Here is a 17,987-nt window from a genome sequence, read left to right on the forward strand (position 1 = left end):
ATCTTTCTCATTCTATCCTTGCATTTTCCTGGGAACAGTTCCCACAAAAGAGAAGCACAGATTTTTCCAGCTAATTTTCTTGCTACACAAGATTTCTCAAATGCAGTGAACCATTTGGTGAAGCAATGACCTTCTGAATATTTCAGGCAGGGGCAATCCCTTTGGGGAGTTTTGGGTCATAAGAATCTTCACACTCCCTATTTATTTGAATGCTGCCACCAGCGATAGGTCCTAGACTGTTGGGACCCAGTGCATAACTGAACTTGGTTCAAATAGTCCTGCCCCTTCTGCTTAACTAGGTTCTCACATCCTGGAAACCACTAAGCATGTTGTTGGCACAGATCTTCACTGGATTTTCAACCTTTTAGTCCTCCTTTACAGTAGAAGCATATGGTTGTGTATTCGCCTGCCATTCAAACAGGAGATGTTGGTCTCTTCCATCATGTAGTCCCCTCCCACATCACTGTCTTCTGACTGTAGCATCTACAGCATGAGTTCCTTTAAGTGCCGTTGTACTGGTATGAGAAAATTCCAAACCAACATGTATTCCTTGAGAAGAACCTGTTATTGCTTGCACAATTATCTCCTGTTTGGTTGCTGAAGGATCCTGCTTTTGTCCTATCAAGCTTCTGTCTCTGGGTTTGTTGGGGGTGCAGTGCCTGCTTCAAACAAGATGTTAGTGTTGGAAGTGGGAGAACACTATGATTACCTTAGTAAACAGCCCACTCACATTTCCAGTCTGAGAACTCAAGTTGAGTGTGGTCGAAGAGCTTGACCATCTTGAATTTACCCAGACACATTTTGGGCAGTTTTGTAGTAGTTATGCACACAATCTTCCATTCATGGCACTCTCCAGAGTCAGACTGGGCGATAGGGCAATCTGGAGGCTTGAAGGACTTGTGAGACAGGTCAGGATGTGGAACATTCTTTTGGTTGTTTGTGGGCCTGTTTTATGCTCTGGTAAGCTGGTTTTTACTGTTGGTTTTCATGGCATTACCACAAATAGCAAGAACAAACGTAAGCAGGTCTCCCATACCTTCAAAACACTTAGGGCCTCATTTATAAGTTGGCAGATGGCCCATTGTACCGTCAGGGTGAAAGAGTAAATTACTCCGCCCGCCACATTTATAAATAACCACCAAGCAGGCAGTGATTTATTGTCAGAAATCGCACTCACAGCGGTTTCTGCCAATGCATTTTGCTGCAGAACTGATGCAGGCCTTGACCAAGCAGTTTTCTTTTGTCATTTTCAAAAGGAAAATCCCGAAACAGGATTTAATTTTGAAACTAAAAAAGTAATGGTCACTTCACCATGCGCGAGATCTCACATGGCGAGGAGGGGATTATTAGCCTTTAACTGTTCCTAAACTCCAGGGTTTGCCTGGCAGTTACACACAGTGAAAAAAATATGGCTATATATTCACTCATCGCGATTGGGTGAGTGGACATATAGCCATATGAGGGTTTTGCTATGGAGGTGACGGAGTAGTCACCACTGTAGCAAAACCTATTGCCCACCCACATCTAAATCGGGCAGTCAGACCATTATGTTGGCAGTAAAGATACTCCGTTGCTCTTGTGACGGAGCATCCTTCCCACCATATAAGCCAGCTCTTAGTGTGTCATCACAAATCCAAAACAGGCCTAATTCGCTAATGGGGGCCCCTTTTATTTTGGTGCCCGAGCCTAATTTCTGTTCTAGTCTGATCTTGCCACCTTCACTTAGAGTCTGGTATACATTTTCAAGAGCAACATCGCCACTGTCAGGTTAGGAAGAGATATTTGCAAAGAATTACAACACAATACCTGCTTCAGATGCAATGACTTGAAAAAAGCCTTTACACAACCCAGATACGCTCTCCTTTCTAATGCTTTAACGCACATGAGCTGAATATAATCTAAAAGACTCACCAACATACTTGGTTGGTGTAATAAATCCAATATAGTTACATGTGGAGCAAAAATGGTTGCTCCTTTAACAAAGGCATTGCAGAGGTTGCAAGCCACCATGGCCGAATTAAGAAGACACTCATTTACATCAAGGAAAAAAGAAGTTTCCTTTTCAATCAAATAAGATGTGCTACAGGATCCACTTGGCTCATGGTAAAATTCCAAAGGTTTATCAATACAAGTCAGTTTACTCCATTAAATGGCTATTAAGATTTGGCAAAAAGTAAAAGCGCAAAAGAGTTTCTGGGGTTCCCATAGAGCACCAACCTTTGAGCTATTCCTCAACTGTAACGAACAGGCAAGTTGTATTATAGGCTTCTGATTGAGGGAATGCTGCTTACTGTGAGATAGATGTCGAAATTTAGCAATGACAGTGGCCCTAACGCTTCTCTTAGAACCACATTGCCCTTAACCGTTCCTGCAATTTCTCAAAAGTGGTTATTGTGGAGTGCAGATCGATAGTTGTCTTCAACTAATGATGTCAGGCATGACAAAACTTGTATTATAACTCTCACAAACATCCGAAAGAAACTAAGGTATTGAAGGTCGAAGCCCATTTCTTTTTCGTTTTTTTTTACAATTAATACATATTGTTTTTTATAATAACATTCTAATTGACGGAACATCAAATTTTCCATTTAACTAAAAGAAATGTTGCTCTGGTAAATAAAAGGCATGCGGTGCATTATGTAAGAGGCAACCCTAGTAAGAAACCACTGTAAATGCAGCGAGCCCTCATACCCATAACTAATAACTAGTGACTCGTAACCCAACTCTAACCTTTTTTTAAAACCTTAATTTTCAGTAAGAAACACTCAGTTTTATTGGTGTAGACAGGATTCTCAGAACAAATACACAAAATAATTACTGCTTAAACAGACTGCATAAAAAAAATGAAAATAAATACACAGACAAATGACATTCATTATTTTCGTCAGGGTATGGTATGAAATAATTACAGAAGCAGTTGCAATTAAATATCAGCCACATTATGACTGAAACGTCTGCTGAACAGCGCATCTCCACAATACTGTAGCTTCTTCGTTACTAGAATGGTGTGTCTGATCATCTACTCTGATGGGTTCTGGATAACGATAAGGAGATATTCTTTATCTGCAAAAGAATGTGACAAAATGGTCTTAAATAGGCTCCAAACTAGTAAAATTGTGTCTCAATAGTACATTTGCTTACTAGGCAGAAAATGAACCAGTTATACTTTGCTAGCTAAATACATAATGAATGGTTATGTTGAGGTATCGATTCTGGGTAATAGCATATATGTGACCAATATGCTAATCTCTTTTTGATCAGCCTAAAAAAAATGTAGAATTCAGAGATAGTTGTTGGAGCAACAAGGACTTGGAAGTTGATAACAAGTCAATTTGAGTTCGCTTTATTCAGCTTCTTCACCAACGAATTTTCAAATATGTAAATAAACCTTAGTTTGTGAAACCACCCATCTAGAATTGAGTGACATCTCCCTGACCAACCATTCCTACTAAAAGCTGGAGACAAATTTGTCAAAATACCATATACTTGGTTTTCTTTGCCACACTCTGCAGTGGTTCACAATAGCCTTTCAGGCTAGCATAACTACTAGCTCTATTAATATAATTTATTTATTTATTTATTTATTATTTATTTTTTGCATTTGTAATGCGCGCAGATACCCACAAAGGGTTTCCCGGCGCCAGGACTCCGAAATCAACAACACAGAAAGCAAAACGGACCAGAGACCACAGTGATTTATTGATTGAAAAGCCAGGTTTTAACGCTTTTCTTAAAACTGGCAAAAATGAACCTCTAAATTTCCTGGAAGCACATCCTGGCAGATCTCCCTTGCCCCAGGGAAATGTTTGTCACGCTCCTCATGATTGAAGGGAGAACTGGCAGGCAGGTCCGGACTGGCCGTAGCAGGCATTAGGCGTTTCCCAAGGAAGCTGAAAGGGCGGGCCTGTTTTTTAGCAGTTTGGGCTGGTTTTGCAGCAGTGCTGCAATAGCGGCCCACAGTAAAAGAAGCAGCAGTGCACACTTGTGCACCCCTCAGGGGTTGGTCTGACAAAATTGCCAGGGCTTCTTTGGGTTCTCAGTCCGGCCCTGCTGGCAGGTATCTCACAATCTTATCTGGGTTAGGTTAGACTGATTTAGGGCTCAGAGACAGACAACCCTGCCAGAGGAAGTCTTAAAACCAGGGAGAGTGTATATGTACATATAGATAGGTGTGTGTGTTGACTCAGCCCCTGTAAACAGTAGACACACACAGTAATTATTAATTTACAATACAAACTTATTTATTATGACGAATCAGCTCATAAACCTTGTGTATCAGAATTATGGTAATTATCATAATACAAAGTAAACATTAAAAATACATAAAGGTTTTTGCATCACACATCCCTACTGTCCATAATAGATTAAACTAATCCCTACGTAACACCTATAAATATATTTGTATATATTCGTGTAGAATGGTGGAGCAATGTGTAGTGTTGCTGATTGGCTTCACTATGCAATACTCGCACAATACCACAAAGATTGTCCTTGGATTCACAATAATAAATCCTTAGCTCAGTCCTGGTTCTGTGGCAAATAGCAGCCAGACTTTACTAGAGGAACATGTGTTAAGCATTTCAGAGTACTAACATGGATGATAAGTAATTGACATGACTCAAAAGAAATCTGCCACCAATTTATAAAAATAAAGTAGACTTGTATAGAACAACAAAAAATTTTAACGAGATTTACACATCAAAATGAAGTCAATCTGATTAGAATAACCAGAGTTATGGATTTTAGAAGCAAAATTAAATCAGTGCAAAGCAAAACTACAATTCTTTAAATGGTAAAAAGCACTAGTGACAAATCAGTCATTTGCAGGTCGAGTTGTGTGGAAACCAAGGATGGTTAAGTTGATATGGGTCCAAAGGACTAAGCCACAACAGTCAGTTCGCTTTTACCTGGCACCAAAATTCTGGATGCAGAGTTGTCTTTGGAGTCCTTGGTGCTGAAGCAGGAGCCGCAGGGAGCTGGTTTTACTGATTACACAGTGCTAGTGAGGAAATGGGTGCAAAAAGTTGACAACGAAGCCACTGTTGATGTCAGATGAAGGTGTTTCGATGTTCTCTTGAGTTGCAGCATTGAATAAAGGTGGTGGTTACAGGATTGGCCAACAGCAAGCCATAGCAGCGGGAAGGTCAGCAGAAAGTGATTTCTACATCCAGGGGGAAAACAGTAGCCGCCTCAAACTTGCTGGAGGTCAGCACTATGTTCCCCACAATGCACTGAACCATCTACTTTTTGGCGACCGCTTAGAGGGCCCGATGGACAGCGATTTATTTGGGTTCCTGTATGTTGTTTTTACTTGCGGACTGCAGGGGACTAGTGCCACAAGTCAAGGTGAGTCTGGAGCTGCCTTTGGCTCTCAAAGGGGTCCAGCTGTCTGGGGGAAACAGTCTTAGGTCTGGGATGAGTCGCAGTCGTGCAGTTCCAGGAAGGTTGCTGCAGGTGTAGGGTATCACACTTTTGGTTTGTGCGGTTCTGGTTGTCGCAGACTCAGGTCTCATATTTGTCTTTTGTTGCAAGTCAGATCAGAACTGAGGTTATGGTGCTAGGAGTGCTCCTTAAATCCTAGCTTTAGGAGTGTTAGGGGTGTGAGTGCAAGTGGCCAATGGGCTACTGGTCCCAGTGGCTAATACACCCTACAGTAACCACTTCTGGGAGGCGGGGGTGTCACCTTTTCTACCCAGAACCTTCTATTGTTCCGCTTTTATACAACTTCAGAAATGTCCCTTAGCTGTACAGACCAGGTAGCCCATCCTAGAGGTGTGGCTAACCTTCTGGGGGTGTATACCACTTTCATACTTAATTTTCCCACCTGCCCAGGTGCAAATTCATCCTCTGGGAGGCAGCCTGGTGGCACATCTGGTAGAGACAATCCCTAGCTGCAGATTCCTTACCTTTGAATTTTCTAGGTGTCAGACTGGATCCAGAAACGTTTGCGTGAACAGTACCCCCCACGTGCCATCGGGTGGCTCCATTCGGCTCTGTATGATGTTGTCGGAACTGTTAGTGTCGGTTATGACTAGGGCTCCCGGTTTTATGGTATTTATCCATATTTATTTTTTGGCCATTTTATCTGTATTCATCCATAGTTATTTTGTGTTTGAATATAAATAAAGTGGTAACACTGTACATTTCCATATCTATTTAACTGACAGATGCGCACTCATACTTTGATGACTGTCGTGTTTTAGCTATTTAAGCTGCCAAACATTACACAATACATACACTGGTAGATATTAGCACTATACCATGAATATCTGTTAACATATTCCGTTATTTAAAGACATTTTATGCTGTTTTTTTTAATTTCCCATGCTGTCCATCTGCTCAGCTCCTGGCTGAAAGAAAGCACGGAGAGTCACTTAAAAGAAGCACAATTTTCTGTATTTATCCACTTTTAAAGATAAATGCAGACAGAAAACAAAGTGATTTCTGTCTGTATTCATCTGTAAAAATCCGTAAAAATGGAAAACCGGGAGCCTTCGTTATGACATCGCGGTCACCCATAGATGCCACCCAGGCACGCCGATGTCAGTTCCTTTTCACTTTTTTCATGTAAGAAGTGCAGGGCCATGAAGTGAAGTGACTTGTGTGTGTCACAACTAAAGCCCTGAAAAGGGAGCAACCCAAGCCCATTAAAATGAGTTCCCCAAGCGGAAAAGCATGAATGGGTCTAAGGAATCTGCAGCTAGATATTGTCTCTACCAGATAATGCATTACCAAAGGTAAGTAAAATGTTCATTTGATATAGACTTCTAGCTGCAAATTTCTTACCTTTGAATGGATACTTGAGCCATACCATCAAAGCAGTCGGCTGTAGACATATTTTCTAAACTAAAAAGTCTACAGGTCCAAATGGACGAAATACCAGTCCTGTGGACCTGACGGTTCAAGCAGTAATGCTTGGCAAACCCGTGCAGAGATACCCATGTTGCTGCCTGGCAGATATCCAGGACTGGGACACCACGAGCCAACACTGTGTTCGCAGCTTGCCCCACGGTGGAATGGGCCCATAAGCCCTCAGGAGGTAGCTTCCTAACCAGGGCGTAGAAGATTTTAATGCAGAATACCACCCAGCGCAAAATGGTTTGTTGCTGCACTTCTCAACCTTTTTGAGCTCCCATGTAACAAAGAGTGGAGACAATCATCTTCCTTAGAGGGATGTGTGGGGCAAAAAAGGCGGACAGCATGACAGACTGAGCCAGATGGAAAGAGGGTACCACCTTTCATCATGTAGGGAGGCTTGCATGACAAAACCTTCAATTCACTCACCCTCCGGACAGATGTTATTGCCACTAGAATGGCTGCCTTGATGGTAAGCAGCCTGAGGGAACAATTGTGCAAAGGCTCAAATGGAGCACACATAAGTTATATGAGAACCAAATTAGGGTACCACTCGGGCATGATAAAGAGCATAGGAAGAAACATATGTATAAGCCCTTTTAAGAACCTATTTACAATAGGGGATTTGAACAAAGAGGGTAGGTCTGGCAGCTGTAAAAAAGCGGACAGAGTAGATAGATAACCCTTTAGAGTATCCAATGCAGGGCCCTGCTGGGAAATGGCAAGAATAAAAGATAGAGAAGTAGAAAGAGGGTCAATGGACCTTTCTGTTCAACATTTTACACGTTTGCTAATTGCAGGAGTATACCGTCTTAAAGGAGGGCCGCCTGCCTGCCAAATTAACCTCACATACTTCAGGAGGAAGGTCGAAAGCTTTCAGCTATCAACTGTCGCAGTGTAATCTCCATGCATGGAGGCAGAGAGTTGACATGTTCGGGTGGAGAACCCTCCCCTGTTGCGGCGACAGAAGATCCTCCTGAAGGGGCAGTCTGGTCAGAAGATCGATGCTACTTTTCAGACGCTCTGGATAACAGACTCTCCTCGCCCAGTTTGGAGTCACAAGAATGACTGGGGCCTTCTCGAGAACCCTGTGCTGAAGTGGTAAAGGCGGAAAGGACTCAAGTATGACTGAGTGCAACTCGTGACAAAAAGCACCGCAGAGCAATAGTCGCCATGGAAACTCCAGCACGCAAACTGCTGATATTGTGCATAGGCGAACAGATCTTACCAAGGCTTTCCCCACTGTTGAAAGAGACCTTGTACCACCTCAAACTGGAGACACAATTTATGATCCGCTAGACATCGGTGGCTGAGTTTGTCTGCCCTGACGTTCGAAGAACCTGCCAGAACCACCAGAGTTATGCCCTGCTGTTCCAGCCATGTCCAGAGATGCAGTCTCATGACAAAGTGTCCATGACCCCACCCCGCCCTGCTTGTTGCAGTACCAAATAGCGGTAGTATTCTCTATGAACATCTGTACTAACTGCCTCTTGACAGAAGGAAGATATACTTTCAATGCCAACCAGATCGCCTGAAGCTCCAACACATAGATGTGGAGCCCCCGACTCTGCCAGGGAGACGAGTGTCCCCTCATCTCCACCTCTCCTAGATGGCAATCCCAACCCAGGGCTGACGCATCTCTCACTACTGTCAGCCTTGGCTGGGGAAGGGATAGGGGTCTGCCTCTGACCCTATCATGTTTCATCAACCACCACTACAGGTCTTACGCAGTTCCCTCTATAATCTGGACAATGGCGGAAAGATTCCCCTGATGCTGCAACCTCTGGAACTTCAATTCCAAATGCAGAACCCACATATGCCATCTGGCCTGTTTAACCAACAGGATGCAGGAGGCTATGAGACCCAGTAGCCTCAGAGTCAGTCCTACGAAATCCAGGATAGAGGCTCAAAAATCAGTTTCATAACGTGAATATACCGGACTCGCTGCTCGGAGGATAAGCCCAAAACTGAAATCCCTGGACACGCCAGAAAACATGTTGCTTCTAAAACATGTCAAAAGAGAGACAGAGGGGCAACTCTTCTCCGGACCAGCGCTTAACTGGCTCGGAAAGAAAAGAACAGACATTCGCACACCTGGGTGGCACCCTTTATAGGTGACTGACATCATAACTGACACTGACGATGTCAAGTGAAGCCAAATGGAGTCACCTCAATGGGCACCACGCAGGGGTACTGCTCACGCAAACGTTTCTGGATCCAGCCTGATGCCTGGGAATTCAAATGTAAGGAATCTGCAGCTAGAAATCACTATCAGATATCATATTTTAAAACTAAAGGTTTCAAAACATTTGATGTCCATTTAAGAATATTGTACAATCTACATGATAACACATGGATTTACATTTGAACACGCAAATAAAGTTCACTCAATCAATCACATTTAATCCTTGCAAGTATTCCAGGGGGAGAGAATACATGGGTTTGATGTTTAATCAAAATGTAAAAATCTCAGATCTCAGTTGATGATAGAGCAACACTTTTATAGATAGGTATATTTCTTCATTTCCTAAATACGATCACGTTAATGAGATCAGAGGTTCCTTCTTGAGATACTCTACCCTCTGTGATGGAGATTTGTAGACCTGACCCTTTCAATAATTGTTTTGTAGAGAAAATGTTTCATCACTCAATCTTGCCTTATGTAGAATATAGCTCTTTATATAATTGTACTCAATTTACTAGAGACCTTTGCATGACCTTTCAGTTGTTTGGGCCTCTTTCCAATACATTTGGGAGGTTTGTGTGGTCACTACAAGATAATGAATGTAAAATTCTTAGCAGACGTACACCCACCAAATCAGCTTACAAGAATACATTTAGTGTGCATCTAACCACTTGATCATTGGGTGGAAGGCATTAATTCACTTTTAAGCAGCAGTGCTCTGCATAATCTCAAATACTCTTAGATCGCAAACCATTGCCTTAGATCTATATAGTGCAAGTGAGGAAATGTTTCCCATAAATGTAGTTAGGAGGGGGGCCTTAAGGTGACTACAATATTCATGACTAAATTTGACTCAACCCACAGATGTGGCTGAAATTCTGATCACCAAGTTATAAAGCTTAGGTTACTGTATAAGGTAAAACCAAGCTATGTATAGGAATTTACATTCTCTCTTCATTTGCAGGTAAGCTGCCAGGGAAATTTGCTATGAGTATTTCTTTCAGTGGACTCACTTTCACTCAAGCGTGCCCTTTACTGACTCCTCCATTTCTATTAACTATTCATTTCCCACTTATTTGACCAAATTTATTTTTAGGACATTTCTCTAGAGCAGCAGTGGCATTACCAGTTACTTTATCACAGACTTAAGTGTCTAATGCTGATTTACTTGAATAACAGGCACAAAATGATGGCTACTTTTAACCAAAAACATGTGCTTTAGATCTATAAGACTGGCCCCATGAAGCTACTCACTAACAACAAGAAACAGAAGAAAATGATTACAAACTGAGAATTGTCATATATCACAGAGCAGCAATTACGGCTAGCAACATATCTAAATAGAGTAGGTGTACATACAGAAAAGGGTTTAGGGGTCTGTTCGGTCAGGTAGACCCAGAGTGCTAGGGATGTAAAGATGCAGATCACATGGGCGCTGGTGTCTAACAGGTTTGTTAACGGAGGTGATGGACTATACAATTGTAATTACAGGGTCAAAATAAGACTTTACTTAGAAAGAGATTCCAGAGATAACCAGAAAAGGTGGGTTTTAAATGCTTCCAGAAGGCGCGGAGCATTCTTAACCTCTCACTTTCATTGTTTGGCAGATTGAAAAACTGATCACACTGCAGAAAGTCATAAATAAGAGCACTAAACAGTATTTAAAAAAATACACCTACGCCTCCAGCTTTCTGTGCATCCCACTTTGAGTGGAGGACATAATTATTTTAATATGAATAGTAATGCCTATGAAGTAATAATGTTGTAATACATAATGGCACTTTATGAGTGCAGGGTTATGTTCAGCTGGATTAAATTGACCTGATGTTGGTGACAATACTGACATCATTTGGAGAAACAAAACAGCACCGCACCTCGAGAACTACACATAGAAGTTATCCTCTCTTTGAGTAACTGCGGCCACTTGAGGACACATCAGTTGTCCTATGCTGCATCGTTTACCCGGATAGAAAGCAACATCAGTTCTTTACATCTCCGGGCCAAAGCTGCCAACAACATAGAAAAGTTTCAAGTCCATTCTCAGGTGACAGCCAATTGCAGTTATTAAACATATGGGTAAAACACATACAATGCATCATTCCACTCATATAAATATGTGCTAGAATTGTTTAAAAGATAAATATGGGTGGCGGGGCTTGGCTGCACTCATGATGGCTGCTCCAGTTTGGGTCTCAGAGATTTACCATAGGCCACAATCATGAATTACATACTGCGACTGCCCATACCTGATCATCAGCAGGTAGAAGAGTAGGCACCAGCTAGAGACTGTTAGGACCTAACCATCAGAACCAAAAAGATAGAGAGAGCTTGGTATACTAATGCGACTATGATCGGTGAGAATGTGGCCCTCATAGACAACATGGGGACCAGCAACCGGTCCTTGAGGATATCTCCTACCGACCTGTCTATAGTGGGCCTCTCTCAGCTACCCTCTTGCCCATGAAGAAAGTACCAGGGAGGAGGGCTTTCTCTCAAGACCTGAGTGTCAGTGGAAAATGAGGAACTGCACACCCTCTTCCTTACATAATACCGTTCCCCTTTGTAGGGTCACAACTGATCTTCAGAAGCCAACATTGAGGATGTGCAGGAGCTCTCCTTATCCTAGAATGCGCGAAGACCTCCCCTTACCATTGACTCACATTAGTGTCATGCATCAGTGATTTCAGCCATTGCAATTGCCATGCTGCTCCAGGAAGTGAAAACACAGGAACGTCCTTTCTCGACATGTACACCACCTGCCAGACCCTTGACTGTACACATCATTGGCTTGGTTGGCAACAACGAAGATCTCAGCATGGACATCTGATTCACGGATGGGACCCTGATACATTGCAAGGCAACGAGGACCCTTTTTCAATCCCTGATCCACAATATGAGGGACTGGACCCTGTCAACAATGCACAATGAGAATGTGCTACAAACCACTGTTGCCACTAGTATTGCTGCATTGCCGTAAACAGAATCTCAAATGATTCATATCACAGCGCCTATGACAAACAGATATTACTGGGAGGTGCCCTGCTGCCTTTCCTTTTGATAAAGAATAGCCATGGCCAGCGCAGTGTGAGAGAATTTATCGTTAGTTTAATGTTTAGCTCTTAGCTTTAGGTATAAGTGGCGTTTTGCCCTTCCCTGTTCATTTGTTTATCCTTGTTCGCTATACAATAGTACTGACTGTTTTCTATGGGGTTGCTGGGAATTCCCCATTCAGCCTTTTTGGTGATCTCTAGGTTGAGACAGTGCAAAGTTGGTATTTTGGTACAGCTTTCACCTTTAATGTGAATACAGTGAAGCATCACAGAGTTAAAGGGAAGCACTACAGACTCACACTATGGTCATAAAGACGTGGATACATTTGTTATTGAATTTCAATTAACATAAAAGTCTGACACAGGCTGCAATTAACTTGTTGAAGATCCCATCTGCACATGGTTACCTGTGTGAAGAGTTTGACAGTATTGCTACTTGCTCAGCCCCCACGAGTGAGTGCACAAGTGTAACCAGCACAGTCTCTTAATCTGCTTCACAGCTGTGAACCTTATCGTATGAGAGGCACTGGTGATTAGCGGTCAATACCACTTCGTTAGACCTTACATTAAGAAAAAACTCAGTGAGACTCACTCAAAGCACAGATCAAAAACAACGTGGTCCAAAATTATATAATCTATGGGGGTTAAAATGGGTCAGAAGCCATTTTCTCACAGCCCTCCAAAGTATGAACATAAAGGAAAGCAGTAGTGAAATAGAATTTGCTCAATTAGCAATGTATTAATGAGAGCTGCACATTTTAAGCTATCCTAATAACGCTTGAGAGAAGAATTTAAAACAATATGCAACAATCATTGAGTCCCTTCCAAATTAGGAGCTTAGTGAGGATCAGACAGACTTTGAGAAACAGATGGTGTTCAATTATTTAACAAGAAGCTTGGCAGATGTTGCTGATCACATGAGACAGAACACTAGATAGGTTTGCAAAAACATTAACTGGGAAGAATTCAGACTTCAAAGATTATTATTAATTGTCCATTATGAGATATTCAATAATAGTTGCAAACACTGAATAGTTGCACCTATATGTACGATCACGAAGTACATATATGAGGCTTGATTTCGTAAAAAGGAAAAAGAAAAGCATTTAAAAAAATATCTTTTATAAAAGATTATTTACGGGCGACTGTATACAGAATGTCACCATGGAGGCATTAACTTCGTCACAGAATAATTTCACGCCACGGGTGATTTCATTAGAAACTATTTTGACTGAAAGATTGTGAAGACAAACTAAGTTCAGTTATTGACAATGTACTCTGTACGAAAGTTCCCCTAAAAACAAAAAATGGCAGTTAAGCCTACTACTGTCTACTAGCCAGACTTGCAGATTCGGTTTGTTGCATATAAATCTTAAGCTCACAGTGCAAAGAAACATATTAAACATTTTAAAATGTTGATGATCCAATCGCATAAAAAATTCACAAGCTTGTCATCAGCCTTCGGCATTGCCAGCCAACTAACCCTTTTATAAAAGTAATTCGTCATGGTGTAAAGTACACAGCTTCAAACTAATTTAGATATATACCTGTAGACTCATCACCCTTCAACATTACCATGAAATATGCTGTTTAAATACGGCAATGAGGCTCAAAGCCTTTTAATGTTTGCATCTGGTAAAAAAAAAATGGACGTTCAAAATCAAATTTAGATACAACCCTAGGACAACAAAGATTATTCTCATTAAAAAAATCTGAGCTTGATTCAGACTTCTTTTGTGTGGGATTGTCTGAGCTTTCCCATCTCACGTCACAGTAGTGTATGTGTTTTGCTTGTCACTACTGAACTTTACAAACACACATAAATATAGAGGCCTGCGGAATTTACGTGAAATCGTGCAGCTGCTTGTCCTCTGAATGTCAATGAAAGCACCAACGTTTTGACAACCAAGACATCAAGTTTGTTAGCAGACTTACACATTTGGAAAGACTCAGGGATAAGTGTAAAGAACATAAATATGAAATACGATTCACCTTTACCGAAGACGTAATTATCTGGAAATCCGTACTCAACACAGGAGTGCTCATTTCACCCATAACTAGATATAAAAAGCATTTACAATGCAATAGGTCTCGCAGCATTAAAGTTTGAGTTACTGGCATTGTAAATGACAATGCTTTGAATTAATTTTTTTTAAATTTGCAATTGGTATATAAACATTGTTTGTGAATGGTTAGCTGTTGCTTATGCTAAGCAAAGTTGGCAGTAATAAAGAGTCTTGCTTTTTATAAGCATGCTGATTTAAAGCGCTCTGATACCTGCGGGTAAAGTTTGCGCTATATAAAAGTAAAAACGAATAAATACATTTTAAAAAGCCTACCTCTACCACGTTTGTTCTTATTCTGCGATTGCACATATCTTTGGGTCCCTGTACTTATTAACTGCACCCAGCAGTGGGAAACCACCATGGCAGAAACAACGTGTTGCGGGGCAGACACAGGCAATGTAGCCACTGTCCTGTGGCTGCACCGCGGGGTAACAGTGTAGGGGCAGGAAGGCAGGCATTTGGTAGTGCTGTGCCATAGCAGTGTAGTTCTCGGTGTATGCTGGGCATGGGGGTTGCTATTGGCTGACAAGAAGTGGTGAGGAGGTGCCGGTTCGGCTTGCCTGCTTCCTGATCTTGGGCAGGCGACAGGTAAAAAAAAGAAGGAGGCGCAGGACATGACACCCAGTGGAACAAGGTACAGCATGCACACTAACCTCATTTTGAAGACTCTCTGGAAAGGCACTACATTGGAAACACCGACTGAGCATATTCATTTCCCAAGTCAGTTAAGTGGTCTGAAAAAGGCTCAGGAGCTATAGGTGCTTTACAAAAAGCATCACTTAAATAAATGCATAAATACACTAGAGAATGTGCTTGTACTGTGCTGTTTAAAAGAAAGAAAGGTATGAAGGAAGGAATACATCAAAGAAGACAGCAACAAATTCGGGCAGGAAGGTGAGTAATGGAATGAGGAATTAAATGAGTAATTGATAAAGAAGGAGGAAATAAGAAAAGAATGTGAAAGGAAGAAATGAAGGGATAGAAGGAATGAGGGAGAAAGGAAGTGGATGATGTGTGATGGATGAATAGAAAGAAGAAAGGAAATGAGGAAGAAAAGCAGAAGGAAGGGTTGAAGGTAAGAAAAGAAGAAATTAAAGAAGGGATAAAGGAAGGACCAGGATAAAAAGAAAGTATGGAATGAAAGGAGGAAGAAGGAAGAAAAGCACCAAGGAACGGGAGGATGGGAATGGATGAGAGTGTAAGAAAGCAAGAATAGAAAGAGGAAAGGAGGCATGGCTGAAGGTGCTTCAGAGACACCTGAAGGCGGGCTCACGTTATTTGAGACACAGACAGACAGTGGAAACTAAAGAGGACCGTTTACAGACACTCAGAGACCAACAGCACAGTCAGGCACAGAGTATAGTCAGACACAGACAGACCGAGGTAAGTAACTAGACAGTTTACTGACACTCTGAGACTCACGGTACGGTCAGACATTGACAGACAAAGGTAGCAAGATAGTTTACAGACACTCAGATACCCACCGCACAGTCAGACACAGAGTATAGTCAGACACAGACAGATCCTGGTAACTAGACAGTTTACAGACACTCTGAGATACACAGCAGAGTGAGACATAGACAGGAAGACATTACTAGACCGTTTACAGATACTCTGAGACCCACAGTATGGTCGGACTCAAACAGAGGTAACTAGACAGTTTGCAGACACTACGAGATCCATGGCACGGTTATACAGGTAGACACTGTCAGTTTACTCACACTCAGAGACCCACAGCACTGTCAGACACTGACAGACAGAGGTAAGTAGACTGGGTCCACTCAGCAATTCATCCTTCCGAGGACGAGAAAATGAGTCTCATTGAGTTGGGTAACCATAAACATCTGTTATCAGCGCCAAGATACCAAGGGTGAACGTGTGCTTAACAAATACGCATGTTATGTTAGGTTACGTTATGTTATTTGTGTTGGTGTGTTTGCAGGGTGCTTTAGCTCGAGGCACAGATGGTGAATAAAACCGCGAGACAGGGGGCGCCCGAGGTAGTGAGACACACAGAGGAGCCCACGGGGTGGAGAGGCAAAGACAGAGCGAGGAGCAGAGAGAGTTTCCAACAGAGACAAGAGGAGAGAGGGGGACCCGAAGAACGATGTTTGATTGATGGGAGGTAAAGAAAAAGAGGTGACTGTAAGAGATAAGGCGATGGACACACGGACTGAGCTCCAGACAGACTGACAAAGGCTCCAACAGCTGCTCTAAAATCAGGTCTCACAGAGCCCAGAGATGCTACTGGCTGCGTGCCGTACACCCTGTGTACCTTGCCGCACAGTGTACGTACCTCACCCGCTATTCCCTTTGTACCTCAGAGTGCTGCCCCTGTACACCCTGCTGCTCACAGCGCTATCCTCTGAGTGTTACCCACCGTACCTCTTAGTGCTGCATCGTGTGCATCAGAGCACAGGCTCCCTGTCCGCAGCCCACAGGACTATTGCATATACCTGACATCCGCTGTACCTGACAACGTGCTACTGCTGCGCTTCTCGGCTCTATCTTCTGCGTAATTCGTGTTTACACAACTCGGCCTCTATCATACACCTCCCTGGAGGTTGCCTCGTTACCATCTCTACCTCACGGTGCTACTCGCTTTCCACGCTTTGTGTGATCCAAAACCTCCTCCACTTACGTACCTCACAGGACAGCTGCCTGGGCCTGGCCCTGCTGCTCCTGCTGTACCTCACAGCACTCCTACAGTGCCTCTCAATGTCGTCCTCTGAGTATACGTCCATGTGCAACTCTACCTCAAGCCTGCGCCTCACTGGAGGCCACAGTGCTACCCACGTACCTCTCAGCGCTGCACCATGTATGACAAAGGTTCCCTGTGCCACCTCACAGGTGTATTGCATGTACCTCGCACCCGTGTTCCAGCTACCTGTACCTCACAGTGCGATACAGCAGCGCCTCTCGGCGCTATCATCTGCGCGCTTCTTCGAGGTATATCTTTGACACTTGCTGAAGGGTTTGATGCTTTTTCTGTACCTCACAGTGCAGCAAAATCTACGCCACAGGCTGTTCACCGGAAGCAGCAGTGTTTTCTCTGTACCTCACAGTGAGGTTTCCTGTGCCTGAATGTTTACGAATGATTCATTTCTGCCCAGCGTGCAGCCGCAGTCTGCGTCGTCCGGCATCGGAGGAGGGGGCGAGGGAGGGCTGCTGTGACGTCAGCCTCGTTCTCGGAGTCCATTGGCCTCGGATGTTCTGCGCGCTGGAGGGCGGACATAATTCACTATGACGCGGGGCTCCCATGCCCGAGGGAGAGCCCCGCGGAGCCTACAGAACACCGGATTGGCGGCAAGTGGGACTGGGGGGGGGGGTGCGGTGCGCTTGTGTGTGTGTGCGATTGTGTGCGTCTCTGTGTGAGACGGCGGGGGGTGTCTCTGTATGTGTGCGTGCGTGTATGTATGTATGTGCGCTCGTGTGTGTGTGTGTATCTGTGTGTGCGCATGCGTGCAGGGGGAGGTGTGCCTGTGTATGTTTGTGCTTCCGAGGAGACAGGGAATGGCCATAGCGAGCGTGTTCTCGCGCGCGCGGCCCGCTCCGATCGCCTTTTGCAAGATGCGCGCGGCCAGCTCCTGTCTCCTGGGAAGCTGAGTCGCTGACAATAGATCTCTGGCAAGACCGCGCTTTCGCGCGGTTAACGCCACGAGACCTAAAAAATGGTAATTTGGTAGAGCAATTGTGCAAGTTACGTGACATTTTTGGATCCAAGAAAAAAAGTGTTATATGGTATGAAAAACTGCTGGCTACCAACTGAGGACAATTCAAGCATGAATTGAACTCTATTTTTAATTCAGTAGGGCTAGGTCAGGGGTGTCA

At 43.3% G+C, this 17,987-nt stretch overlaps 1 protein-coding gene across 1 annotated transcript in view; it reads right to left on the reverse strand.

Moving 5' to 3' along the window:
- Positions 1 to 2,489: 2,489 nt before the first annotated feature.
- Positions 2,490 to 17,987, reverse strand: part of DYNLRB2 (dynein light chain roadblock-type 2) — a 54,083-nt gene continuing 38,585 nt past the window's right edge. The window contains exon 4 of the mRNA XM_078668526.1: positions 2,490 to 3,063. Within this exon, the coding sequence (XP_078524652.1) occupies positions 3,020 to 3,063 (44 nt within the window). The 3' untranslated portion in view covers positions 2,490 to 3,019. The remainder of the gene's footprint in view (positions 3,064 to 17,987) is intronic.

The sequence above is a fragment of the Lissotriton helveticus genome, chromosome 12, assembly GCF_964261635.1.
Source record: "Lissotriton helveticus chromosome 12, aLisHel1.1, whole genome shotgun sequence".
In the NCBI taxonomy this organism is placed as follows: Eukaryota; Metazoa; Chordata; class Amphibia; order Caudata; family Salamandridae; genus Lissotriton; species Lissotriton helveticus.